This window comes from Budorcas taxicolor, chromosome 11, assembly GCF_023091745.1.
Source record: "Budorcas taxicolor isolate Tak-1 chromosome 11, Takin1.1, whole genome shotgun sequence".
NCBI lineage: Eukaryota > Metazoa > Chordata > Mammalia > Artiodactyla > Bovidae > Budorcas > Budorcas taxicolor.
The window spans coordinates 84391845-84409953 of record NC_068920.1 but is presented as its reverse complement, the minus strand read 5'-3'; the positions used below and the strand labels follow the sequence as shown (position 1 = coordinate 84409953).

The window sequence follows — 18109 nt, the reverse complement described above, 5'->3', positions numbered from 1 at the left end:
TGGTTTTCCCAGTAGTCATTTATGGATGTGAGAGTTGGATTATAAAGAAAGCTGAGCGCCAAAGAATTGATGCTTTTGAACTGTGGTGTTGAAGAAGACTCTTGAGAGTCCCTTGGACTGCATGATCCAATCAATCCATCCTAAAGGAAATCAGTCCTGAATATTCATTGGAAGGACTGATGCTGAAGCTGAAACTAGAAACACTTTGGCCACCTGATGCAAAGAACTGACTCATTTGAAAAGACCCTGATGCTGGGAAAGATTGAAGGCAGGAGAAGGGGACAACAGAGGATGAGAAGGTTGGATGGCATCACCGACTCAATGGACATGAGTTTGAGTAAACTATGGGAGTTGGTGATGGACAGGGAGGCCATAGGTTCTCAGAGTTGGACAGGACTGAGTGACTGAACTGAACAGACCCAAATGCCCATTGATAAATGAATGGTATATAGGTATATAAAATGGGATATTAGTTAGCCTAATAAATGAAACTGTAAAACATGTTATAACATGGATGAACCCTGAAGACATTATTCAAAGTGAAATAGGCCAGATAAGAAGAAAAGGGCAACTGTTGTATTTCAATTATACTAGATACCTGGAGGAGTTAAATTCATATAAATAGAAAACAAAATGGTAGTTTCTAGAAAAAAAGAAAAATCGGGATGGGGGACAAGGAAAGGAGTAGATGGATGCACAGCTTCAGTTTGGGAAGATAAGAGAGTTCTAGAGATGGATGGTGGTGATGGTTACACAACCAATGTACATGTAATTAATGCCACTGAACTGTATACCTAAAAATGGTTAAAGTAGTAAATTTTATGCTATGTATTTTATGATAAAAAATGTTAAAAAAAAAATCAACATATCATCAATGTTTCAAAGTCCTACAGTTTACTGTTCAATTCTTCAAATACTTTCAAGGTATCCTGTGAAATTACCATTCATGGCCACATGATTAGATGGCAGTGTTATACCTTACAGTTTTGATCAGTCTCAGAAGGCTCTCTTGTTGCCTTTGAAGTAAGTATCCTAGATACTTACTTCAAAAAGATGAGATATATTATGATGTATTGGCCATTTTGAGGTATATATGTTAATATAATGGCTTCATTTTTATTATTCACTATAAAGGTATCATGGCACTATAAAGGAGCTCATGGCTTCCCTGGTGGCTCAGACAGTAAAGTGTCTGCCTGCAATGCGGGAGACCCGGGTTTGATTCCTGGGTCGGGAAGATCCCTGGAGAAGGAAATGGCAATCGACTTCAGCACTCTTGCCTGGAAAATCCCACGGATGGAGGAGCCTGATAGGCTACAGTCCATGGGGTCGCAAAGAGTCGGACACGACTGAGTGACTTCACTTTCTTTCACTTTCTATAAAGATATCCAAGTACTAAGTCAGTTATAAAGTATAAAGAGTAATAACAATTTAAAAAATTGAAATATCTTTGTAATTATCTAGTTATTTTATCTTTATTATGTAAAATAAATGAAAAATAGAAAAATGAAGATGCTGATATGAATAAGATGGTAGGTCTCAGAAAACATACTATATGACTGAAAATTATCAAGTACTCTATGTTGAAAATGACAAATCTTTAGCCTAACCTGAACTCTCATTGAATCTGGTTGATTGTATAAGCATGAGTGAACAAGAACAAAATTAAAAACACTGGAGAACTTTTGGAGCTACATCACAGATAGAAGTACAAATCATTTTATTTTAATATCTTTATCAGAATCCTGCCAATAAACACATGATATTAAGTCTTTCAGGAAGGAATTACACATTAATGTTCTGTTTCTGAAAAACGAGTGCAGCAGTGACATAGGCCACTAATCAATACTTATTTTAAAATTTTGTCTTTTTTTAAGTCTATTGAATTTTTACAATATTGCTTCTGTTTTATGTTTTTTGGGGGTTTTTTGTGACCCCAAGGCATGTGAGATTTTATCTCCCCAATCAGAGATTGAACCCATATCCCTTGTGTCATAAATCTTAACCACTGGACCGCCAGGGAAGCCCCCTGAATTTTGTTTTAAATTATTTTAGAACTTCTCATACTAACATGTAAACAGAGAAAAGCTACTTCACGTTCTTTTACCTCAAGGAGAAAGAAGACTTTGTATTTCATACACACCAAGCTAGCAATTATCTCCAAAAGAAAAACAAACACATTCTCCCAGTTAGTATAAATGGGATACTCTCTTTAGTTTAGGAGAAGGCAATGGCACCCCACTCCAGTACTCTTGCCTGGAAAATCCCATGGACGGAGGAGCCTGGAAGGCTGCAGTCTATGGGGTCATTGAGGGTTGGACCCGACTGAGCGACTTCATTTTCACTTTCATGCATTGGAGAAAGAAATGGCAACCCACTTCAATATTCTTGCCTGGAGAATCCCAGGGACGGGGGAGCCTGGTGGGCTGCCATCTATGGGGTCGCACAGAGTCAGACATGACTGAAGTGACTTAGCAGCAGCAGCAGCAACTCTAGTTGGAACTCTTACTTGTTGTGTGATTCTTGTCTGTATCACCATGCTTAGCATTCTGCTTGAATCCTAGAAAACACTTCATATCTAAACGACTAAATGAATGCATTCTTCACCACTACTGCCTCAAATTTCTCTTCTGGATTATGATCAGTTTATCTCTATTCTCCCTTCTAGCACTGTTATGACCTTGTTCTTAAAACATCCTGTACACTGTGTCAGAAATCTTTCTAAAACATGCTATGTATCTTTGAATTTAATATGCCATCAATTGTAATATATACCATTATCATGAACAGCACCAGAAAGAAATGCTGCTTGTAAGAACTCTAAGACACAATCAACAGTAAGATACAATTCCAGAGATGTTAAAATGCAAGAAATACAGCCATCTTAGAATTAATGGATTAGTGTAAATCTACCTGTCATTGCTTAATTTAAAATCCTTTAATGGCTCTCCAGTGTCCTCAGGATAAAACCTAAATTCCTTAGCAAGGCCTAAGAAAATCTTTCACTATGGGCTCTCTTCACCAGTTGAAGCTCATTTTTGACACTCCCAACTTCACACCTCATACTTCTGTTTATTTTAAACTTGCACACTAAGTACTTTTTACTCCTCTGCACTTTACTCCTGGATGATCCTTCTCTCTGTAATACACTAGTCACCTCTGCTTGCCTACATTTACATATATTCATTATCCATTTACCCATCAAATATTTACTCAAGGACTATTATTATCCTAGCCTTGTGTTTACAAGAGAATATAAGGGAGCCACGAGCATCAGGGAGTTAAAATCTTGCAAGAAAATCACACTAGCACTGAAAACATAAAGTAAGTACAGCAACAAAATGATATGAACAGAGCATCACACAAGCTCAGAGAAAAGACACACAGTTCTGTAAGGGTGATTAGGGACACAGAGCCCAGGAAAGGCTTCCTAGAAAAAAATGCAGAGCAGCCTTAAAGAATCAGTAAGAGGCAGCCAGGTAAATGAGAGGTGATAACATACATGGATCTTTTCCCAGTGTGTGTAAAGGAACAGAAAGAAGGTAAAGTGGGGTATGTAAGTGCGCACAGCATGGGGGTGGGATAGAAAAAAAGCTCTTTATGTGGTGAGAATGTAGGACAAGGAAAAGCAGAGTCCAGATGGTAAAGTCCAGATGGTAGAGGTAAGGAGGAGCTAGATTATGGAGATTTTATCTGTAGGAAATAGAGACCATCAAAGATCTCTATTAAGCTGAAAAAAATACTTAGTTCATCCTAGCTGGCTGTATGAAGAGTAGATTTCAGGGCACTGGTCTAAGCACAGCATGATGTGGACCTGAAATAAGAGCTAGGCAGCATAAATGGAAAGGAAAAGGAAGCTGTAAGAAATATTTAGGTCTTAAAAGATAATGATTTCAGCTTGGGGACATTTTACATTTATGAATTTTGAGGGACATAGAAGCACAACAATCTAGTAAGTAGGTAATTCTTAACTGCTCAAGTCTAGAATATAGATTAACAATTGGGGATATGGTACCAGTAGGTGGATGTTAAGATCATAAAGGAAGGTGAATGCTGATGTCACCTTCTGCAAGGAATCTTTGACTCCAGTTTCAGTTAGATGCTCCCAGTTTAGTCAGTTCAGTCGCTCAGTCATGTCCGACTCTTTGCGACCCCATGAATGGCAGCACACCAGGCCTCCCTGTCCATCACCAACTCCCAGAGTTCACTCAGATTCACATCCATCGAGTCAGTGATGCCATCCAGCCATCTCATCCTCTGTCGTCCCCTTCTCCTCCTGCCCCCAATCCCTCCCAGCATCAGGGTCTTTTCCAATGAGTCAACTCTTCGCATGAGGTGGCCAAAGGAGTTTTAGCCTTTTTAAAATTTTTTAATCTCCAGCACCTAAAATAGTGATCGGTGCATTGAAAAGATGAAGGAAAGAGATACAATACAGTAAATGGTATAGAAGAGTATTAATTATCAAGCACTTGCTAAATATTGTTATCCTAAGTGTTTTATAATTATTATGTCCTTTGATCTTCATTATAATCCTAAAAAGGATATACTATTATCATTCCAGTTTTGCTGATGAAATAACTAAGGCCTAAAGAGATTATTAACTTGCTCAAGATTATATTAGAGAATGAAATCAAGATATGAGTCCAGGGAGAAGTAATGGTTAGGTAATAAGTGGAAAGAAGTAACTCTGTCTTATGGAGAGTGACATTTTGAGCTATATCAGGATAACAGATAGGAATTTACCAGATGGGAGTAGGGGAAAAGAAAATTCTAAGCAGAGAATAGCACTAAATCATCAAGGTCCCCAGATACTTACGTTAAGTAGCAAGAAGACACCAAAAGATTTTCATGGTCACTGCCCATCCTACAGTTTAATTTCAAGTAACTCTTAGTGCCAGGAATCTTTAGTATTTGGATAAAAGGGTGAATGATCTCCCACAGTAGAGGCAACGAGTTATGTAAAGCAGAGGCAAAAAACAAAAAGAACTGTGGGTGAAGGCCTGTTTTTTGGCTGAGGAGTCTAAAATGTATTCTTTAAAATTTAGAATATTAGGAACCTAACTGGAAGAAAGGAGTATAAAAATGATTGCAGTTACACAAATTTATGACTAAAATGCATCATTAGCTACACACACACACGTATGTTTAAATATATATATACACACACACACACACACACCCCTTCCCCCAAGCCTTGGACATTATAAAGTCTGAGCCACAAGCCTCTCAAAGATTAGCCTGCAAGACCGGAAGACTGGAACCAACAGTGACCTCTAGTAACCAAAGGTACAAAAGTAGTCCTATTTCTGAGCAGAAATCCAGTTCAAATAAGAGAAATTAGGCTAAAAGCCTATAAACCAAGAAGGTACTAATTCTGTTTTAATTACAGTTTAGTTTTAATCATCATAATGCCAGGGTTGAAGGACAATGAATAAATTTTATACTTTATTTTACTTTATTGTGACATAAGGATGCTAATCATCATTGTTTGTATTTCTTGATGACAAACCTAAGCAGATGATCTTTCTGACACTTTAGCCTAACAGTTCCTAAATATTAATGAATTTCACTGAACTCTCACTAGGGACTGTTGCAAGAGTTGCAAATCTGAAATGCATCTTGCTACCCTCATCTGTAACATTCTCTTATTCTTGCATCTATCGTGAGTCACCCCAAAGCTAGTTATGTAAGAAACTGTCCCTGCCTCCAAATAGTTTATAATCTCGCAGGAGCAACAAATATATATATACCATCAGAACCACATAATAAAATTTTTAAACAACTCCAAAAAGATACCAAAAATAGATCATTTTCAGGAATTCATTTGAGGCCCTAAAGGATGAGAAAATTTTTGATCAGGAGAAGGGTAAAGATGGTCTATAATGAAACTTTTAATTCACACTCATCTCTTCCACTCTCTTCACACTTTCAAGCTCCCTGCCACCTTTTTCAATTTGTCAATTAAACTTTGTTTCATTCTTTAAAAAGATTGAGGACTACATGTACTTTATCAAATTTTATCTCTTCCCTTCGGAATTTTATCTGTACTTTTCCCCTTTTCTCTTGTCTCACAGGAAGGTGTACTTTAGTCTTAACTCTTAGCCATTAATTTTTTAAAGGGTGTTCTGAGTAGAAATGACCAAAGAGTATTTGACTCTCATGGAGAAATGGAGCTCTGTAAATGGTAATTGCTGCCTTGTCTGAGGCAATATCCTCCTGTTTATTTTCATATACAAAGAGCAGCTTAGAAGTCTTTGATGTGTTGTCAAAATAATAAGATACTCTCCCATCCCCTACCACAATTATGAATCATTTTAGCTCAAGGGCCCCACCAAGGAAACTCACTCCTCCTAACCTGATTAAAGGAATTTACTTATTAATAACATTTTCAAACTCATGACCATCTCTGTCTTCTCCCAAACGTATTTACAGTAAAAGCTAAATGATGTAGATCTGTGTCTGTATACTATCCTAGATTCTGCATAATTAGGAATGCTTTTTTTAGAGAACTGACATCCTCTAAATTTCTATTTTGCCTCTGGGTTCTCTCATTTCTCAAGCAGCAGTCATAATGCTTGATTTTTCTGATTTACCAGCAGTTTCCTGGTTTAAAATGACGGTTTCCCACCTTTAGATAATTTGACTCATGAGCTTCTATACCATTGTGTACTAACAGCTTGTCTTCACATATTGCCACTGGGCTATATTCTCAAATTACATTCATTTGGTCACCCCAAGAGGTCTTAATGGGTTTCCCAGCCACCAGCTGTGACATAATTTGTCTTCTTGGCAGTTAAAACTGCCAGAGTGTTCCCTGGGCCTTCTCTTTTGCTCCAAAGTACAGGTAATTTTTTTTTTTCTTTTTGGCAAGGATTCAGCTGCAACTGGTGTATATATTATGAACATATGTCGTCAAAAGGAAAGAATTCTCCAACAGAAGAGAAGGTATATGAGAAATTTAAATGACTGGCCACCTTAAAAACTATTGGGAAAACTTTCTACCTCAGTTAAGTGTCTGACATAATATGTTCAAGAAAAAATGAGGTTTAGCTTTTAATACTACTGGCATACTGGAGAGGACAAACTAAAAGAACAGAACTAAAAATATTGAAATGCCTAGTTAGGTGTGTTTCTGATTCTGGCATTAACTGAATGGCAATACTACTATGAAGTGGCAGAGAATGTCATTAAATTATTAGCATACACATTTAGTTTTAGCCATACCTGCAGCCAAGTCATGTTTCCATATCACCACCATCTAGCAAAAGTATGTAATAGTTGTCTTCAACAATAAGGAAGTTGACCTATACTTCTGATCATAACCTCATAAAATCTTATTACCTACTTATCTATTGCAGTTTACTCTTACCTCTAAAGAAAAGTCCTCTAGAAGTTCTAAATATCTTAAGAAGATGGTAAGTCTAAATATCTTAAGAAGATGATTACTGTCCTGCAGTAATTTGTATGAAAGTGAACACTACAAATCCTCATTTTGCAAGGGACTAAAAATTTTCAGGTATAAAGCTGTACTATAGTATCAGGAATGATTTCACTATTTTTTTTTAATTACAGTATAATTAACTTATTACATTAATTTCAAATCATTTACTTTTTAATGAAAGAAAAAATACGAAATCCCTGCAAAATAATTTCACTGCTTTTTCAAAATTCTTTTGCATTTGTTAGAAAACACTTCAAGTGTTTATTTCAAATATTTATAGTATTAATAAATTGTTTTATGTCAAAACTGATAGTTGATCTTTTTAAGGTTATATACAAATGACAACATCAAATATTCACTTAATATTTGTCAATTACTTTCTATACTATAATATATATAAATTTTGAGATAAAGTTGCTCAGAATTGCAAATAAAATTAACAAAACTTGATGTATTTCTCTTGATTTTTAATATCAATATTAGAAAACAAATGGTCAGGCAAATTTTTTCACTAATGGGAAATGGTAATAAATTTTTAATGAATTATGCTCATTTCTTAATTAATATTTCCCCAAATTATTATGTAATCCTTCCTCCCCCATCAATCCATTTTATAGCCAGCAACTCAAAGTCTGTGTTTAAGGTAACAAAGTAAGTTAAAGAATATTCACTAGTGGACTCCATTTCAAAAAGTAAACCATATCAACATATTGTAAGAATGGCAGTCAAAGTAAACTTAAGACGTAGAATTAATGGAAAGGAACTTATTATCTCTCTAGTTAATAAAGTTATTAATAAGAAATAATAATCAGTACTATGTGGAAGGAAAAGTTCCAATGTAGAAACTGCAGATGGTTCCAGAACTGGATAAATCTCCACTGAAGAGGAGACTGTAACAAAGCTGATCCTAAATTCAATTTAGATACAAAGAAATAATGAAGGACAGTTAGAAAAGGACCATTTACAAAAATATATTCCTGGGGATAGGGACTATAGCTATTGTATTTGTATTTCATGAAACTGAAACAAGTAGATGCTAAGTAACTTATGTGTCATATAAAATATCATCTACATGCCAAATTTAAAAAAGAGCAGTCTTTAAATTTTTTTCTTTAAATTTCTCTATAAATTTTTGTTTACTAAAATACCTTAGTAAATAAACAATGGGAGAAAACACTTTAATTTTTCCTCAAAACAAGATTAAAATGTATCAGTTTTAGCATAATAAAATTTTTTAAAGATTGTAGGCTAATACAAACTATATAAAATAAGTTTTTAAAAATGCTGTGGGTAATGACCAAATACTATGTCACTTACAGGATTTAATAGAGCCAGAAGCTGAGGATACACATATTCAGTATAGAAGAGAAACTTGTTCTTCTCTCATTATGCACAGGTTTACCTTTCCTGTAAATTAATACTTCAGAATCCTCTTACAAAAATCAATTTATAACCAAATAAATTTTTTTCCCCTGGCGTGATCTTGACAGTCCTCAAAGTTGGTTCTCAAAAAATAAAAAACCCATTTATAACAACCAGAGTGGCTTCAATCAAGTCTTTTGTCAAACATGGGCCCCTTATCCTATACCACTGACATATTTATCTAATGGTGGTTAGTAAGACAAATGTATTAATGGCATGTTATCTAACTCTCTACACAAAGCCCCGGAGTGCTGGAGGGTGGGAGGTATAAGAATGTAAATCAGAAAACCAGGCAGAATGAATGCCTCTCCCTTGAAGTTTCACACCAGGGTCCCTGAGCACTTCTTTCTGTGGCCTTCCATTCTCTACTCTCTAACCATCCCAAACATTTACTTCCTTTTCTCAGTCCACCACCCAGAAGCTGTCTTAGTTTCTTAAAGGACTTCACGAGAAGGAAATGGCAACCCACTCCAATATTCTTGCCTGGAAAACCCCACGGATAGAGAAGCCTGGTGGGTTCCAGTCCACAGCTGAGCGACTCTCTTGAGGAGAAAGTGATAAGGGATGAAACTTCCAGCAATGACAACTGTGAACGTACATCAATCTCCACTGAATTTTATCTCTTCCCAGCTTATCTCAGCAGTAGTCTTTACTCCATCTAACACTAACAGCTCTTAATCTGCCTTTAACATCCTTTCTCAAACTCCCAGGAAACCTGCCACAATTACCACTACCCCTCCCCCACCAACATCATCTTTCTCTCTGCTGCCTTTCTGGTCTCGACATATTTTTCTGCTCAAGTCTATAACATCTTAAAAAATTAAAATTAAAGCTGGTCTTTGATTTAGCATCCTTCTAGTGACTACTGTCTTCCCTTCTCAGGCAAATATTTTTGAAAAGAGTAGCTGGCTATAGCTGCAGCTCTTGATTTCACAATTCTCTTCAATTCTTGTTTCTCAAATAGTGCAATTAGATTTGTAATCCTATCACTCTATTAAAATTTCTTTTGGAGAGGTTTTCTAACATTCTCAGAAATATCAAATCCAACGGTCACCTCTCAGTCCTTGTTCTACTTGACCTCTTTGTAGCAGCTGGCAACATGAATCACTCTTTCTTTGCTATGCTGAAATACTGGAGCTCCCCAAAAAACTATCCTGAGCTACTTTCTTTTTTACATCCTCTATGACTTCAACATAGAAATGTTCATCCATAAGCTGAACATTCCCAAATTTTTATTGCTAGCCAGGACTAGCATGAGCACTATCAATATATATCTATCTATACACCATATGTACCTCAAATTCAACATTCAGAAACTGAATTCATAATCTTCCTTCCAAATCTGCTCCTCATATTCTAGCTAACTAATCACTTACTAAAAATCTAGGAGTTATGTAAGACTCATCTGATTAATCATTTGCATTGACATATTACAGTAGAGGTAAGGTGATGAATCTCCTTTCTCTGTTGCCAAATGGGGATAATTATGCCTATGTCTGTTAGGGGAAGCACACCGACTGAAACCGCCCACCCTGGCCTGGCACCATAGTAACCATTTGCATGAGCTGTTTTACCACAGGTGGTCCTGGTAAGGAACACAGAACTAATAAGCCACCACCAACAGGGAGAGTTCAGGAAAGGTTAAAAAGTGACACCGCATGTCCGACTACCTCCCAGAATCCTTCTCGATGGCATCCATCTTGGCTGAACAAGTCCAGGAAGGACTCTGAGTCAAATGACTGGCTAAAGACAACCCGGAACTAATCCCACCACCATAAAACTCAAGACTGTGAGCCATGTGGAAGAGCAGTTCTTCTGGGTTCTCTTACACGACTGTTCTCTGGCAGGGTGCCCTTTCCCAATAAAACCTCTTGCTCTGACAGCATGTGGGTCTCCTCAGACAATTCATTTCTGAGTGTTAGCCAAGAGCCCACTTTCGGGCCCTGGAAGAGCTTCCCCTTCTTGCAACAAGTCCATCTACTCTACCAAGAAGTCAGTGAGACATTTGAAATGATGTGTTTGATTGTTCAATTATGTGAAAGAATTTAAAATTCCTTCTGGGTAGCTGGAAGAAGAGAAAGGGCACATGACATCTGCTCCAAACTCAGAGCAACGAGGTCCCGATAACTGTTTATTTCAACCTCTGAAAATTCCCAAAGTCTGGAAGTTGAAATTTCCATTGAACTGGGGTTGGCAATAAATTTCAGAGTTTAAATTAAATTTTTCAAGACTTTGCTGACTAATGACCACAGAAGGCTTAGCGTGAAGCTATATGAACTACTATAATGGTGTAAATCATTTCTGTAATGATAAGAGGGTTCATTTTAACAGGATGAGTGCCTATCTGCTATATTCAACATACAATGTGAAGTCTATGGGAAACAGATGATTCTGTTTGTGCTCTAAGTAAATTTGTTATGCAGTTGAAAGACGCTAAATTCACACAAACAGTATGATACAAAAGCCAGTAAGTACAATTAGTGGCATTACACAAAAATTCCCAATTTAAAATAATAAACTTTCAGAATTTCTTGGGAATAAAGAAAAAGGAAATGGAAAATAAACTCTAGTCATAGGTAACCCCAAAGAGAAACTATTGTTTTATATTCCCAATCTTAATGTCATTGATAAAATACATTTAATATATTATTTCAAAGAAAATGTTGTGAAAAGCAAAATTCTCCCTACTTTACAACACACTTAAATTACCTTTACTTGGGACTGATTTTTTCACTGAGGCTACATGATCTTCAGAGATGGCAAGACGCCTCAAAACATCAGCCAAAGCTGCCTTTAGCACTGTGATTTCATCTTCTTGCTGTTGAACTCGTAACTCAAGGGCTGAGAGGCGATCCTGAACATCAGAAGTACTTGCAGCAGAAATACTATCATCTATAAAAATAAGAAAATATGGAATATTTTTTAAAGTAAACTGCTTAAGGAACAATTTAATGATGTATAAGAAAATGTATACTAGAGAACTCTTATAAAAGATGAGAAAAACTGAATATAATTTTTACACAGATTAAATCTTTACGATTTTCATAGCTACTTGAACTAATTTAAAACAAAAAAGTTAATATAGCTGACGTGTAATTAAAACTATGAAAGATTTTCTCATGGTCGAGTTGTTTATTACACCATCACCTTAATAACTTTTTCACCAAAATGTTCCCTAAATATACCACTTTGTAGACATCTAGAAACTTGCATAACTGCAAACTATTCAAAGCATCCTTTTTACTTATTATATCATTATCATAATTATCTATGAAAATAAGGAGTTCAAATCACTTCAGTTTTGCTTTTTGTATCAAATTGGGAACCTCTCACCTTCAGCATCAATGACCAGAAACCGTTCTTTACTTTCTGTCTTTATTATTATGCTCCCAACCTCCTCCCCCAAGCATAGCTACGTAATTAGTAACATACTTTTTGCTGCTCAAACTCTTTAAAAAAAAAAAAGGTATAGTTTCTATAAAGCACATAGCTAATATCTCCCTTAGGTATGTAACAACAACAACAACAAAATAATGTTCAGCTGTAATACAGCAATTACAAACTACTTTCAGAGCTGTGTAACTTTAGAGTATACTACTTGTTGGGTTAATCTGAATCCAAATGTATAAAAGATCATTTGCTAATGGCTAATTCACTATAACCAGAAAACTTAATGGAAGAAATGAGGTTCTCACAGCTGACTGGCCTGACCTGAGTGATATACACTGGGTGAGCCATCCTCTAGCTCCAGCACACGCTAAGCCACAGTGTGCCATTTTTCTCATACTGAGATAACGTGCCAGACATCTTACGCAGACAATTTAACTCAAAGTCTGAGTTAAAAACAGCAACAACGGGGGCTTCCCTGGTGGCTCAGTGATAAAGAAGCCACCTACCAATGCAGGAGACACTGGTTCAACTCCTGATTCAGGAAGACCCCACATGTTGTGGAGGAACTAAGCCTTTGTGCCACAACTACCGAGCCTGTGGTCCAGAGCCTGTGAGCCACAACTACTGAGCCCACGTGCCAGAGCTACTGAAGTCCGTGTGCCCTACAGCCTGTGCTCTGTGACAAGAGAAGCCACCACAGTGAGAAGCCTGCACACAACCAGAGAAGAGCCCTCACTTGCCACAACTAGAGAAAAGCCTGTGCAGCAACAAAGACCCAGCACAGCCATATATTAACTAAGAAACGGCAGCAACAAAACCGCCAGCACTTACAAACCAAAGTCATCACCATTTATTACAGAGCAGCAAACACACTCATTTAAAATCTTACGTGCCTACAGACATCTCAGGCACACACATGTATCTCTTCTGTCTTTAGAGGTATTCCAATGACAATCTTTGAGAAGTGCTGCAATGAAAGGAAAAGTTGGGTTTTATCTTCAATTTAGACTTTGAATTCTAGTTCTGTAATTAATAAGTTATGCAATCTCAGGCAAGTTATTTTATCTCTTTGAGCCTCAGTTTGTGTTTAAACGATTGTTTTGTGGAAGGTATCCAGGACGCGTCTGATATTCAAAAAATGTTTAACATACAATAGCAAAGTACAAAAGGTAAAATTTGAGAGCTTTAGGCCCATGTATTACATAAAAGGCAGATCTGTCAAACTTTGAGAGGCTTAAGGAAAGAAAAATTCAGCTTCTCATTTTAGAAATTTTTATATTTGAAGTCTTTTTCATTTCCAGAATTCTAGCTGAATTCTGGGCTTCCCAGGTGGCTCAATGGTAAAGAATCTGCCTGCTAATACAGGAGACATGGGTTTGATCTCTGGGTCAGGAGGATTCCCCTGGAGTAGGAAATGGCAATCTACTCCAGTATTCTTGCCTGGAAAATTCCATGGACAGAGGAGTCTGGCAGGGTACAGTCCATGGGGTTGCAAAGAGTCAGACATGACTGAGCATGCATGCCATACACTAGCTGTATTCTAACTGACCCATGATGCTCTATGTGTCACACTATGGTTATCATCATATTAACATTAGTCTGTCTAGAATACTTTCCTATTTTCCTTCTTCTGGTAGGAGAAAAACAGCTCTTTTGCGGACCTCTACTGGTTTTTGAAGTTCCATTAGGGCTGTGGATCTATGATCCCTCATTTTCTCCTCTAACACCATGCACTATTACTAAGGTGATGTATACGAACTGGCTTTTTTTGATGGTTAAAATATGTCTATTGGTAATTTCATAAGGTTCAATCAAATACTACCATAGAAATGGTTATGGGTATGGGTTAGGCCAAAAGGAGTTCTCCCAAATATGAAAGAGAGAGAGAGCAGAGGGTGGGAGGGAGGTATCATCGTTCTTGGTTTGTCAACTGTAAGGACATACAGATCTAGGGCTGTCGATGATAAAAAGTATTGTCTGCCCTAAGTTCCAGTTCTAGTCTCTGAAGCATGGACCATCAATTCTGAGAGTTACTCTAATATTTCTTTCAGATATCTATGTAACCCGACAAACTCTCTTTCAACAAGCCACCACCTATAAGCCAAAAGTCCTGATTAAGTCAGGAAATGATACAGATACGCCTTTCTAAACTTTTCTCAAATTACAGGAGATGGGTTATGTATCAAAGTTATAATCACAGGTAAAATATTTATGTGATTTTTATAAACACATAATCTTCTTAATTCTTTTGGGAAGGCAGCAAAGCCTAGTGGAAAGATTACCAGACTATAATGCCAAAGGTATAGTCTCTTGGGTTTTAGTACCGACATGGTAACTAGCTTTTACTTTTGGTAAATTACTTTAACTTTTATAGACTTTGATTAAAAAAAAAAATGACTAAGGTTTTTATTTTGTGAAACTTGGACAGTCACATGAATGGTGGTTCAGCTTGTAAAAATCCTACCACGACCTGCTAGATACTGTGATAAGACACAGGACAATTTTTCAAAGGACATTACAAGCATAATGTTAACCATTAACAACATCCTGGATTTATACAGGACCTTTCATATTTATTACCTCCTCTCCCTATCTGTATTTTATACTTGAGGAAACAGCTTGAGAAACAGCTTGCCCAAGGTCACCAAACTAGTCTTGATATATGAGATTCAAACAGAGGACTTGACTCACAGTTTTAAGTGCACTTTACTTTCATGTTGCATCTTAATAATCACGGGAGGATCGAATAAATATGTTCTTTCACAAAGCCAAACAGGGTTTAAACTATGAGGTGATATGAGCAGATTTCTGTTCTACAAAGGTTATTCTGGCTGCGGAGAGAAAATGGATTGGAACAGGATAATCGTAAACATATGGAGACCAAACATGAGGCTAATGCAGTAACCCGCGTGAAAGGCGAAGGTGGTCTAGGCTAGGGGTAAGGTGTTCATGCACCTCGATTTGCCCAGGACAAACATGTCTGCTCTCTCAGTAAAAATATTATCATGACACTCCTTCTTTCTCTCTAAAGTTTCCCAGTTTGGATGATCAATTATAGGGTCACTCAAGACAAGGCAGCAGCAGCAACAGAGATGCAAAGCTGCGCAGGAGTTGATCTCTATGGTCCCTTACAGCCCTAAAATCCTGCAACATCTTCCTCACATTTTGGCCTTTTTCACCTTTTCAGGAGCAATAAACGCTGTGGTTGAACTGTGCATAAATTCTGGTGTTACACTGCATGAATAAATCTGTTTACAACTCACCACTCTGACTGGCTTCTTCATGAAATTTTTTCATGATAGTACTTATCTCCAGTTTGAGATTATTAAATGAAAAAATGTACAGCACTGCCATACACCAAGGGTTCAATAAGTTACTATTCTGTCTGGGCAGGTTCTTTACTACACTGTTTTTATTATTGCTACAAGGCTGGAAATGATCTAAAGTCCCTGGATGGGTTAAATAAGCTATGATAATATATTCACATCATAGAAAGCCATGCAATTAAAAATAGTAAAACAGGTGGACTTCTCTAGTGGTGCAGTGGATAAGAATACACCTGCCAGTGCAGGGGACATGGGTTCGATCCCTGATCCAGGAAGATTCCACATGCCACAGAGCAACTAAGCCCGTGTGCCACAACTGCTGAAGCTCACGCACCCACAGCCTGTGCTCCGCAACAAGAGAAGCCACTGCAATGAGAAGCCTGTGCAGTGCAACGAAGAGAAGCCCCTGCTTGCTGCAACCAGAGAAAGCCCGCACACAGCAAAGCCCCCAGTGCAGCCAAAAATAAATAAAATGATTTTTAAAATAAACAAATAACATAAAAATAATTAGACAGGTATACAAACTAGAAATTTGAAAGCCCCACAAGACAACTCAAGTGGAGTAAGCAAACTGGGGAATACCATGTACTGAATAATTTATTGAAACACACACACACGCACCAAAACATACTTCTAAAAAGTAAACAAAAAATTTCGTATTTACATATGTATATGCAACCCACGCCAGTACTCTTGCCTGGAGAATCCCATGGACGGAGCCTGGTGGGCCACAGTCCATGGGGTCGCACAGAGTCAGACACGACTGAGCGACTTAACTTACTTATAATGCACAGCAAGGAAAATCTAGGAGAATACACATCAATCTGGTAATTGGGTTACTTCTGACTAGGAGAATGAGGTAAGGACAAGATAAAGGGAAATTTTTGCTTTTTAGTATTTCTACATTATTTGAATTTCACAGTAACAATGTTATTTAAACTTATAGTTAAGCTAAAATATACTGCTTCCGAAATTTGATTTCTTAAAGCAAGTTTCCTCTAGGCACAGTATTCCAATTTATAAATGAACAGATCAGAGCATAAGGCAATGAACTTAAATTTGCACTCACTGATTACAAAAGCTAGAACAGAGACTATCTTAAAGATCAACAGTTCCTCTTGCCATTTTATAGATAAGTAATGGACACGGCTGAGTGAGCACACGCATGCACACGCACGCGCGCGCGCGCGCACACACACACACACACACACACTCTAAGACTATGAAATTTGGAGAGTTACTCCTGGGCACACAGCAAACTGGGGTTAGAGTTTCTTCCTCAGATGACTCCAAAAAACCCATCACTCTTCCTCTTTACATTTTCAAAAGTTTGTTCTTACTTTTCTTTCAATCTCTAAGGTACCACATGCACATTCACAATGACTTTTTAAAGAATACATCTGTTCAGTAAACAGAATATATCCATTTTCAGAGGCATATTCCACTCACCCTTCTTAATCCAAGCACGCTAATTCCTTTTCCTTTTACTACGGTAGTCTCCTATTTCTTTGCTCCTTTCGAAGTATTAATAGTTTCTAGCCTTGAGGGTTAAAATATGAACTACAAATAAATTCCCAAGGGTTCGTAAACTCATTAAGGGCAAAGAAAGAAAAGAGAAAGACGGTCCGTAAACCTCTTTTCCATCAGTCTAATGTACTACTGGCATAAGTTAGTCTCTTTTATTAGAAGTGCGAGGTAAATGTTAATATCCAATATTTCAGTTTTAAAACTACAATGGTTAACTGCTTATTATGCTTTTACTACAGTGAATCACAGTTAACCTGTCTTCTGAATTGTCAAGAAATACGTGTTACCTTTGCCAAGACAAATATATGGTACTCTATTCTAAGTATCTAAAAGTTGGCAAGCCAGCGTCATACCAGAACGAGGCATGCCTATACATTCTAGCATCTTTTGAATGTTAATGATTTTATGTAAATCTTTCTAAAATGGTACACTCAACTTTCCTGTTTTCCTAATAAGGGCATATATTTATAATGTAGCCATTTCTAGATGACTCAGTTTTCACTTAAAATTTTAATTACTTTGTGCTGCAAGCACTGTGATAAAATGATGCCCTGGAAGCTATTATGTTTCTAATTAAATAATTTAAAGTACTACATTTTCAAACTTATAATCTCTCTTCATACCTTTTCTGCTTCTTTCTTTGCACTTAGTGTTACCTATAATGTATGTATAAGCACATACATTATATATATATATGATGCTTACAATTTTAACATAGAGGAAGAAAATGGACACAGCTTCAGGCCTAATGTTTGTATCACTGGAGTCCCACAGGAAAAGGAGAAAAAGATTCTAGGTGAAAAAACAAAACAAAACAAAACACATGAAGCAATAATGGCGGAACTTCCCAAGTTAAATCAAAATTCACAAATTCATTAAAATTCAGTATATTGAAGTCCCTCTCCTCACCACACATGAAAATCAAATCCAAGCAGGTTAAAGAATTAAAGGCAAAATCATTAAAACCTTTAGAAAAATAATAGAGAATATCTTCATATCCTGC

The 18109-nt window shown here is 36.9% G+C and overlaps 1 protein-coding gene across 1 annotated transcript in view; it reads right to left on the bottom strand.

Annotated features, from left to right (window-relative positions):
* EML4 (EMAP like 4) overlaps positions 1 to 18109 on the bottom strand; it is a 145992-nt gene that overhangs the window by 70262 nt on the left and 57621 nt on the right. Inside the window, exon 2 of the mRNA XM_052647931.1 lies at positions 11573 to 11755. Coding sequence (XP_052503891.1) covers positions 11573 to 11755 — 183 coding nt within the window. The remainder of the gene's footprint in view (positions 1 to 11572; positions 11756 to 18109) is intronic.